The sequence below is a fragment of the Glycine max genome, chromosome 4 (genome assembly GCF_000004515.6).
Source record: "Glycine max cultivar Williams 82 chromosome 4, Glycine_max_v4.0, whole genome shotgun sequence".
NCBI classification, from domain to species: Eukaryota; Viridiplantae; Streptophyta; class Magnoliopsida; order Fabales; family Fabaceae; genus Glycine; species Glycine max.
Window position 1 is genome coordinate 3,917,302 of NC_016091.4, and position 12,361 is coordinate 3,929,662.

A 12,361-nucleotide genomic window follows, 5' to 3' on the forward strand; every position below is an offset into this window, starting at 1 on the left:
TTTTTTAACTATTATTGACAACTTTCGATAGTCGATAACTGTATTTTTGTCGTAGTATAAACAATTTAGCATTTAAAATTATTAAAAATAGTTTTGATATATTGTTAATATAAAAAAGTTATATTAATAACAAGATGTCATTTTTTTTTGTACTGGATTATTTAACTTAATTTAATTTATGAATTGCACCGTACCCGTCGTCTACTGTAGAAAAGTAAAATGTACTATACATATAGTCTTATTAATGCTGGGGCTGCAACTGAGCATCTAGCCACGTGATTTAGGGAAAAGTTCACGTGGGAATTGCATGGCACACCACTATCTTGTAACTTTCAAGTCTCAACATGCATGTCTTTAAAAGGTTCTTACTTCTCCGTCCCCCACCCATATTGCCTCCGATATTGGAGAATGGAGACATTTATAAGTACATATAAAAAATATTTTTATTTTTAAAAGTATTCTTGTAAATATTTTGAAAGTTTTTATTATTTATAAATATTAAAAACAAAATAATCTAAATATGTGCTTGAATTTCTTAAGACGAGCTTGTTATAATTATCGAAGTTTTAGAATTGTTTTTTTAATAATAAAAGCTAAAGCTGGAACTTTCACATATTAGTTTTTTTTATTTAAATATTAAGACAGCATAAAATTAATTTATTGTTGATTATAATTATTGCTCAATCTTGATAAAAATGACAAAAAATAATAAATTAATATATATACTATATAAATAAGTAATAATAATTTTAGTATTTTTTGTAGAATTATAAATGTTGACCTACTTTAAAATAAAAATAGGCTACTTTGGTTATACAACACAGTTAAATTCAATTAATTTTATATAAATTGAGAATAAATACTATTAAACAATTTTATTTTTCAATATTATTTTGTATCACTAAACATATAAATTATTAAAATAGCAAAAAATTCATTATATAATATTTCTCTTGAACATATAAGATTTGGTTAGAAATGGTTGTATTCAACATAGAGGTCTCCACCATAAATAACTTTCATTATTTATTGTTATTTCTAATTGTAACCAACCGATTGAATGAAATAAATAATTCATAATATTTTTAATTTAAATTTATAGCCTTGATAATTAAAATATCCAAAAAAATATTATATCACAAACGCAAAATGCATCATCATTATTTTTTTTTTGAAGAGTTTAATTTAGTGTAAATAAATTTAAATTATCAATCAATCTTAAATCATGATAAGTATGACTTTTTAAAATAATTATTATAAAATTCAATAAACTTATTAACGGTCACATTTTATGATTTAATGATACAATAAAGACTTTTGCATAAATTATTAACGTATAAGCACTAGGATAATATATAAAGCACATGTCAGGGAAGTTATCTAGTCAACAAAAACTTTAAAAAAATTATTAATTAAAATAAAATATTATGAATTATTTCAGATCTAACCACATATTTATAAAATCATTATTTTTAATTACTATTATTTGTGACATATATTTTAAAATCTATATTATTAACTTACAAATACCAAAATTATATGATAATCATGATTAATATGAACAATTTAATCATACATTTAATTCATTTATTAAAAATATGACACCAATGTTGATTATTAGATATTAAATATAATACCAATTATTTGTTTTAACCAAAAATATTCTATATTTATTTCATTTTATCAGTATTTAAGATATGAATTTATAGTAATAAAATTATTATATTTTATTTGAGTGTCATTTATATGAAATTATTATTATTATTATTATTATTATTATTATTATTATTATTATTATTATTATTATTATTATTATTGGTACAATAATTGTAATATGATTAATATCATTACTTGTTAACTTTTGAACCTATTTATCAATAAGCATTATATAAATTGAATATTTCCATGTCAAAAATAGAAAAGAATATTTGTTTATATTCAATTGCATGTCCATTGTAATTATTTTGACATACTCATAAAAAAAGGTTGTGAGACAATTGTTCTGAACTAGGCTTAAGTCCCAATCTAAATAATTTGACACCTTGACCAACTGAGAGAACCGACTCAATTTTCGAACTTTGACCTCAATGATTGTTAGCACTTAGGTACAGAAGCACTATAATACACCTAGGTACAATGGAACATACTTCAACCTGGAGCTAAGTTTTCTTGTTGTTACAATAGAAATATGGAAATATTTCTTTTTAAAGGTCCCGGGCATTGTGCCAAGAAATTCAATACATTCCATACTCTTATGAGTATAGATAATGTCAACAATGTTAAGTAAGCATTTATTACATATTATATATCGTTACCCTAGTAAAATCATTATTAATTAACTTAAGTTAGAGTATTATTTTTGTTGGTGCTCACCTCCTATTCACGATATCTCAATCGATCATGTCAGAGAAAAGTATTGTCATTTATACACCTCAAACTTTAAACAAAGGGAATGTGTCTCAATTAAGACAGCTTCAAAATCAAAATCAACCACAGAATCCTAACAGTACACTTACATTCACTCATGCTTGCACAGCCACACACATAATTGAAATTTAAATGTTGTTTTATGAAAATTCTAGAGACGACGTCTTGTATTATCCCTTAATTGGATGACACATTATAGTTGGCATTTATGCAGGGAATGTTAACATGTCTTCAGTAATTATTGTTGCGCATCAATTAGCTAATTCTTCTAACACATGTCATCCAGAAAAAAAAACTAATTCTTCTAACACGGTGGGGTTGAAGAAGGTAAGCCACAAATATTATAAGCAATAATGTAACTATGTAGCACTCACAGACGGTCATTATAAGACAAGAGACAGAATGAATGGCCGACATTGATTTGAGGGATGAGTTGAGTGCCTCAAGTGCAACGTCTATATATATATATATATATATATATATATATATATATGACAATTTTTAGTTTCCTGATAATTTTTTTTATTTTAAGTTAATTAACCAGTGACACAAGGATACTACATTTATTATACATATAGGATGAATGTATTTACTTAAAAATAATATTTTAAGAGTTATTTTTTATTCTTATTTTTTTTAAGATTTAATGATTGTAATAAATAATTAAGTTTAATTATTAAATCTTAAAAAAATAATAAAAATGAAAAATAATTATAAAAAATTAGCAGTAAAAATTCTTCATCATATATATATATATATATATATTCCAACACGCACCTGCCAAGAGAGTTCGTCTCGATTGGGTGGTCCCCTGTTAATTGAGGACATTTGGCAAATAGCAATTAGCAAACTATTGCAAGCGCAACATTTGGAGTAAGTATATGTGCACTCTTTATTTATTAACTTTGTTATTTTAATTTAATTATGTCTATATGGGCTTAAGATTCATTATATGTGTAGATTTTTTGTATAAAACAATAGAAACAGTAAAAGAAGAAAAATAATCTGTCAACAAAGAAGAAGAAAAAACATTTCTCTTAGATAAATTATGACAAGTTAATTAGAGTAAGGTAGTTGGAGAAGGTGGAAAATGAGTTATACTCTCCAAAAAAGACTAAAGTTGAAACATTAAAAAAATGATATATATATATATATATATATAATTTCATAATTGTCACTGCATGTATGAATCTAAAGATTAATGTTCCGAGCATATTAATGAAAAAAGACAATATTTAGCGTGGACCACTAACTTAAGTGATCTTTAATGGATTAGGATGTTATATAGGGTTGGATATATTATATTATATTTGACAAATGAGATATGTCACCATGCCCTACTTCTCATATAATATCTTAGTTTCTTATTTTTTAAAGTCAGTTTTACATAAATGTTTTGTTTGTTTACACAATTATTCTTGGTTGTGTGTTTCCCATTTTGGTCCCTCTACGCCCAACGTGGAGCATTATGTTGTTGGGGTGTTTTCGTTTATGATGTCTTCATTGGTGAAGGTTGTTGGAGCAATAAAGTTCTCACACACAGTCACACTACGTACTCATTCACTCTATGTTAGAGAATAAGAGAAGATATGAAAGAATTGATTGAGAGAAAATAGAGAAAACTTAGAATTCTGAATTAAAACTTTTGCACTCTCATACTTCTCATTGATGATCACTATTATTTTTATACACACTGCACATGTAGCTATAACAAACTTCATAGTTGTCAAACTAACTTCAAAATGAATCACTAACTAACAAACTGAATTACAGCATACATCAACATCTCTCCTTAATTCATATTTGTCACAGATGTCACTCCTAACTTGTCTCTCAATTCCTTGAACTTGATAGACTTCAATGGCTTAGTTAGTATGTTTGCAATTTGATCTTCAGACCTACAAAACTCCAATACAATCTTTTCCTTACTCACTTGATCATGCAGGAAATGAAACTTGGTTTTAATATGTTTACTCCTGCCATGTACCACAGGATGCTTAACTAAATCAATTGCTGATTTGTTATCAATCAACAACCTCATAGGACTACAATCTCTCAAGTTTAGTTCTTTCATTAAAGCTTCCAGTCATAGAGCTTGACAAGCTGCCATAGCAGTAGCAAATATTTTGCTTCACATGTTGACAAAGCAATTACACTCTGCTTCTTTGAGCACCAAGAGATTGGTGATGTTCCAAATTTAAAAACATATCCAGTAGTGTTTTTCCTATCATCCTTATCACCACACCAATCTGAAATACTATAACCAAACACTTCTCTTATATTCTTCTGACTATAAGGATATAAAATGCCAAGATCCAATGTTCCTTTCATATACCTCAGAATCCTTTTTGCTGCCAGGAAGTGAGGTGTTTTTGGTTTCTCCATAAACCTGCTTATCAATCCAACACAATAGGCAATGTCATGTCTGGTGTTACATAGGTACCTCAATGAGCCTACAATTTGCTTGTACAAGGTAGGATCAACTTCTTTCTCATCCCCATCTATATGCAGCTTGATTCTAGTTTCGGTTGGTGTGATCACAAAATTGCACTCCATATTGAACCTCTTCAGAATGTCTTTTGCATACTTCTTTTGATGCATGAAAATTCCTTTACTAGTAGAAACAAATTCAATACTCAGGAAGTATGATAGTTTCGAAGATCAGACATCTCAAATCCTTCCATTATTCTTCCTTTGAACACTCTCATATCTTCTTTACTACTGTCAGTCACTAGCAAATCATCTACATAAAGACATATTATAAAAAATTCACCAGAATCTGTGTTTCTAACATAAACTCCATGCTCAGTAGTGCACTTGGTGAAATTTTGTTGGACTAGGAAGCTATCAATTTTCATATTCCAGGCTCTAGAAGCTTGCTTAAGGCCATATAGTGCCTTATTCAACTTGTAAACTTTATTCTCTTGTCCTGCCACTACATAACCAGGTGGTTGAGTTATGTAAACTTTTTGTTCAAGTGGCCTATTCAAAAATGATGACTTCACATCAAGTTGATATAGAGACCAGTTTCTATTGCTAGCAGCTACCACAATGAGCCTAACAATTTCAAGTCTTGCAACTAGAGCGAAAACCTCATTATAGTCCAAGCCATGTTTATGCAGAAATCCCCTTGCTACTAATCTTGCCTTATACTTGGATACATCTCCATTAGGCTTTACTTTTGTCTTATAGACCCACTTCACATCAATTGGTCTTTTTTCTTGAGGTAAGTGGACTAACTCCCAAGTTTGGTTCTTCTCAATTGATCTCAATTCTTCTTTCATAGCTGCTCTCCAATGTGAACTTTGTGAGGCTTCATCATGACTCATTGGTTTCAATTTAGCAAGTAGAGCAAAGTGCACAAAATCCCCTTCTGTAGTGATTGTTGTATCAGGATACAATTCATACTCTCTGAGTTTTTATGGTACTTGTCTCCCTCTTTGTGACATTCTGAGTTGCTCTCCACTTGATGGTACATCATCTTCACTTTGTTTGTCAGGTTCACAATCACCTTTCTTTCACCATTGTCAGCAACATTTATTTCCCAATTCCAACCTTTTGTTTCGTCTATCAAGACATCTCTACTAATCACAACCTTCCTCATTTTAGGATGATACAACTTATAGGCACCGGTTGGATGATATCCAATGAGTATCATTGGTTCAGCCTTGTCATCAAGTTTCTTTCTGATCTGCTCAGGCACATGCTTAAAACACAGTGAACCAAATATTTTGAAATGACTCACACTAGGCTTCTTTTCTGACCATGCTTCTTTAGGTGTGTATCCCTGCAATCTCTTAGTGGGACATCTGTTCATAATATACACAATAGTAGAAGTTGACTCTCCCCATAAGTAATAAGGCATTCCCTTCCCTTTCATCATGTTCCTGGCCATGTTTAGAATGGTTATATTTCTTCTCTTAGCAACACCATTATGCTGAGGTGTATAGGGAGATGTCACTTCATGAATTATTCCTTCTTCATAACAAAATACTTGAAATTCATGTGAGTTATAGTCACCACCTCCATCTGTTCTAAGCATTTTGATTACGTTATCACTTTGCTTTTCACTCAACAACTTAAACTTCTTAAAGATGTTAAACACTTCATTTTTCTGCTTAATGAGATAGATCCATATTTTTCTAGTAAATTCATCAATGAATGACACAAAGTAACTGTTACCTCCTAGGGATTTCACTTCAAAAGGACCACACACATCAGAATAGATCACTTCAAGCTTTCTTTTGGATCTGATTGGAATTTTTGACTTGAAAGAATTCCTTGGTTGCTTTGACACACAACACACAAATGTTTTGGTATCTCAATTTGAGGGAGACCATGAACCATTTTCTTACTTTTCAATTCACTTAAACTCCTAAAATTTAGATGACCAAACCTGTGATGCCACATCCAGCTTTCATCACTTATAGAAGCAGCCAAGAATTGAAATTCTGCAATTTGAATTCCAATCTTCAATGTTCTGTTTCTTGTAAAAAGGGTCTTTAGAATCAACCTCCTATTGCTATCAAATATCTTCATTTGATTGTCCTCCATCTACATTAAGTAGCCCTTTTCTAGCTATTGTCCCAAACTCAGCAAATTATTCTTCATATTGGGAACATATAGCACATTGATAAATGAATGTTGTCCATCCTTCCTCTGAATCATCACCTTTCCAATGCCTTCTGCAGTTACATAACTATTATCTGTACTTACTCTTCACCTTATCATCAATGTTTACAAACCACTTTTTATGTCCAGTCATGTGATTGGAACAACCTGTGTCAAGATACCACAAATTAACATTGTCTTCTTTTGAGTTTGTAGTTGCCATTAGTAACACTTTCTAAGAGTCAGAATCCTCATCTTGTGCCAATTGAGCTTCATCTACATTTCTTGGAACCCTTTTATTTCTGCATTCATCTACAAAATGTCCCTATTTCTGACAGTTATAACACTGAATATTTTTCTTGTTGAATTTCTTCTTGCCCACTTTGTGATTCCTTTCACTTTTCTTGTTAGTTTCTTCATTCTGGTTATGATTTCCAGAACTAATGAAGTCCTCACCTGACCCCTTCCACTTATTGTTCTTCCAATTTCCCTTTCGCTTCTTATTTTTACTACCATCATAGTTGTTCCCTTTGGTTGTTTGGGCTTGCATAGCTTGCTCAGTTGATCTTTGTGAATTTCTTTCACTGAGCCTCATCTCTTGAGCTTCAAGTATTCCTTGTAATTCTTCAATCTTCATTTCTTCAAGGTCTTGGCCTTGCTCAATTGCCACCACTATATGATCGAATCTTGGTGTCAAGATTCTTAATACCTTGTCAATGATCCCAAGTCTGATTGCTTGTCATCATAAGCATTCATTTGATTTGTAATTGCCAAGATTGGAGAAAAGAATTCACCAATTCTTTCTTGATCACTCATTTGTAGAAGTTCATATTGCCTTCTTAAGGTCTACAACTTCACCTTCTTGAGTTTGCTATCCCTTGCATAGGATTTCTCTAGAATATCCCATGCCTTCTTTGCAGTATCAGCAGATCTAATTTTTTGGAAATTATCTACATCTACACATTGATGAATAATAAACAATGCCTTTGCATCTCTTTTCATCAAATCACGGTGAGCCACCTTCTGTGCATCAGTTGGGTTCTTGTCAGGTTCTTGAACCCCTTCTTGCACCACTTCTGTCACATCTTGAAATTGAAAGATTACCTTCATCTAAGCACACCAATCATCATAGTTCTTGCCTACGAGAACAGGCATAGATGCTGGAAAATTTCTATTCAAGGAAGCCATCTCAATTTCGATATCCAAGGATCTTGAACCTCAGCTCTGAATACCAGTTTGTTGGAGCAATAAAGTTCTCACACACACTCACACTATGAACTCACCCACTCTATGTTAGAGAATAAGAGAAGATGATGAAGGAATTGATTGAGAGAAAATAGAAGAAACTTAGAATTCTGAACTAAAACTTTTGTACTCTCATACTTCTCATTGATGATCACTATTATTTTTACACACACTGCACATGTAGCTATACCAAACTTCATAGCTGTCAAACTAACTTCAAAATGAATCACTAACTAACTCCTAACTAACTAACTGAATTACAACATATATCAACAAAGGTGACGGTAGATGATATGTTCATCCGATAAGGGGTTTTGATGTATAAGATTGAGTTTACGGTTGGAATCTTGGCATTTGATTTGCATGGGTGCATGAAGTTTGTAATTGAATGTGAGAGGTTACGAAAGGAAAGATGAGCCATTGTTTGTCGGGTTGAAGCATTATTGGGTGAGGGTTGAAGCATTAATCACACTCAAACAATCTATTACATATTATAATTTTCACGCGATAAACAAATCTAAAAAAAAAATACTTGGACCCTAACAAGCCAAACAACCTTACTTCAGGAAAGGGGAACCACGCATGAACTCACTTGAAGGATGAAAATCACGTTCTCGATCCAACCATACAAACATGATCTATTGTCAAAGATTTCTTATGGAGACAAAACCAAGCAAACCAAGATATTGTCCAGGACAACGACAACGACAATGTCGTCGAAGACAATATGGACCATCTACTCAATTGACCAACTCAATCATCAAATGCAAATCCCAACAATAATATATTGACCTTCAGAGTCCACGAATGATACCTTTAAAATTGATATGGAGATTTCATAGCTAAAATCATGATACAATATGCAAATAAATAAAAGGATTATATTTGGAAATTACCCGATTAATCAACTTTTTTATAAAAGGGTATCATTGTCAACTTCAATTTTAACAAAAGGATATTATAGTCATTTTACATTTTTTAAAAAAATAATTATATAATAAAATAGACAGAAACCTATTTTCCTAAGTGTATCTTACTATTCCTGGAAAGACCACTTGACTTTAGGGACCACGGTGTAGATCTCGTCATGAAAAAATGCGTATAAGAAAAGTGGTTTCCGAATTTGTGGAAGAAAAACAGGATAAATATTGGAGAAACCTTTCTCAGAAAAGTACTCAAACTCGGAAACTGAAAAGGGACTATTACTCGAATGGTCCTTGCCTTCATAATTTGCTTAGAGAATTTATCTTGAAATATGAGGCAAAAGTCAAAAACATTGAAAAGAAAAATGAAGAAACTAGTCGCATTTGTTATTATATCTGTCATGAGAATATAAAAGAAAAAAAAGTGATTATATTTTGATAATAAATTTTTTTAAAAATTTAATCAATATTTTTTTCTTATCATATTATATCACCAATTAAATTATATATATATATATATATATATATATATATATATATATATATATATATATATATATATATATAAAAGAACTTTTTATGTTAGTTTAATTATGTACATTCGACCATCTCGTCATATTACTTTTGGTTGAAAAGACATGGGATAAGGATAACTATTTGTACCATTTCAAGCATATTGCTATGAGCTTTTTGAATGAAGATACTTCAACTTGTGTAGTTTCCCATCCTGACACTCCACTACTATATTTGCTGGCTCTTGGGTATGGTACTATGGTATGTGTAACTCTACCCTGCGATTTGGGTAGTGTGAAAAGCGACGAAAATATATAACGTTAAATCATATCAGGTAAGTGTATTAAATATTAAAGGTTTTAAGCAATAGTTATATTAAGACCCTTTTAAAATTTATTTTTTATATGTTGAATTTTATGTTTGAATGAAAGTAATTTTGATATATTTTTTTAATTTAAACACTCGAGTTTTCATGTATTTAATATTCTTTTATAAGTATGTTTTTAAGTGTGAAGTACCAATAGATTTTATTGATAATTATTTTTCATCAAAAATCTTATTATATTAATTATTTTTACTGAAATTTTTATTTTTAATAATTTTTTATTTCACAAGATTTAAATTTAAGATCTTAAGTAAGAATCTGAATCTAATTTTATCCGAATCAAAAACTTAGTGATGTAATAGATATCTAATATATTAATTGTAATATACAAAATTATTATATAAAGATTTAGATAACCTTTTAATCTCTATGAATTAAGGAGTTTTTTTATTGACTTAAATAACCTTTTGATTCTTATAAATAATTTTTTTAATCCTTTAAAGTTTTTATTTTAAATTTAGTTCGTATAAAATTTCAATTTTTGATTTCAGTTGATGTCATTTTTATTTATTTCAATTGATAATTGATTATCTCAACAATATTAATTTACATATGATAAATAATAATGACATCGATAAGATATCATGATGACATCATCATTATATTATATTGATAAATGATAATATGATAAAAAATATTACATCATCATAATAATATTATGAAATAAAAATAGACAATAACATATTTATAATGACTAAAAATAAAAAAAGTATAATTAAAACAAAAACTGACATATTTGCAAAAAAAATATTTAAATATTAAGATAAATTTGATTGATAAATAAAAAATAATTTGAAAAAATTGATTAGTTTAATTGAGAACCTTACATTGTGTTTTTGAGTTATTTATACGGTGCAATCAACATTAATAATTTTTCTACAATAACTACTCACACTACTCTCATTTTAGGAATCCACGACACTAACAATTTGACTTGAAAAATTGTTTTCAAGTGCATCCCATGTGTAGACTTTGCTTTTCACTTTAACTTCTTCCAAATTGATTCCAGTTGTAGGCCACCTTAGGTTTATTTGTTATGAGCTCCAAACATATAGAAAATGGTCAAATTAATTCTTAAATCTTATATCTATATCCTTACATTTCATTAACAAAATGTCTTTTGTCTCCGATTTCAAAACCAAGTTACTTTATCAATCATTAATTATCAATTGTTGATTAATAGTTGTCAAATTTTTTATTTTCTGCCCTTGCAAATATCTTATTTTTATTTTTAATCCCTAAAAATATAACATTTTTTATTTATAATACACCAAATTATGTCACTTCTTATTTTAGTTCAAGATAGCGTCATCTCAATAATATGTTTATTAAATTATTTTTGAATTATTTATTGAATTTTGTGTAAACAAATTATATTTTATCTTAAAAAGAATATTATTGAAGATTAATAAGAAGGTTTTACATATTTTATCTTTAAAAATTAATGCTTAAATTTATGTAACAAATTTATATATAATAACATATTTTAAATCTGATTTAAAAATAATTCTTATTAATTAAAATATTCTTTTGACATTTTTATGATTAAAGCTTTATATTTATATATTTTAATACTTTTACTTAATTTTTATATCATCAAATGATAACAAAAATAAACTTATGTATTTTTAATATTTTTCTATAAATTTGTATTTTAATCAATATATTGTTTTATTATGTGAGAAAATTAATTTTAAACAAATTTACATTTTTATTTTTTTTACCAAACAACTTCAAGCTTAAAATAAGCTTTAAAACTAAAACTAAAAAAATTCCAAACAACTTTACTTTATTTTCAAACCTCTTATTTTAAGCTTTACTTTAATTTTTTTAAGTTAAAAAAGTTGAGCCAAACAAAACCTTAAAATAAAAAAGTTTCAAATCACACATGTTAGATATTTTCAACACATCTTTAATGCTCTTCATATAAGCAATTCACTTTTATGTCATCTTAAGTAATTTAATTAATTTTTCTTCTAATGAAAGTTTCTATAAACAAGCTTCTTTTAACTCATAAAGATTCTATCTTGTCACCATTTCATATTCTCTTTTCTAGATTTAACACAAATGCTAAGTAATTAATAGGGAATGGTTGTTTGTACAACCAACTTTTCCCAATTTTAAACAACCTAGAATACATATGGCACTTCCTAAAATAATTGCATGATACACACTAAAAAAAATATTTTAGTAATAAATAACAAATGTAGCTAAGATCCCATTATAGATTAGGAGCTATTTGATAGAAACCTCGGTT

General features: G+C 28.7%; 1 protein-coding gene across 1 annotated transcript; it reads right to left on the reverse strand.

Annotated features, from left to right (window-relative positions):
* Positions 1–4,500: 4,500 nt before the first annotated feature.
* Positions 4,501–4,983, reverse strand: LOC121174817 (secreted RxLR effector protein 161-like). The gene has a single exon (XM_041015110.1). It carries the CDS (start codon positions 4,981–4,983, stop codon positions 4,501–4,503), a length of 483 nt encoding a protein of 160 aa, XP_040871044.1.
* Between the last annotated feature and the right edge of the window lie 7,378 nt (positions 4,984–12,361).

Excerpts from the sequence above, each read along its gene's own strand:
- LOC121174817 (XM_041015110.1), bottom strand. The coding sequence starts at position 4,983 with ATGGAGTGCAATTTTGTGATCACACCAACCGAAACTAGAATCAAGCTG.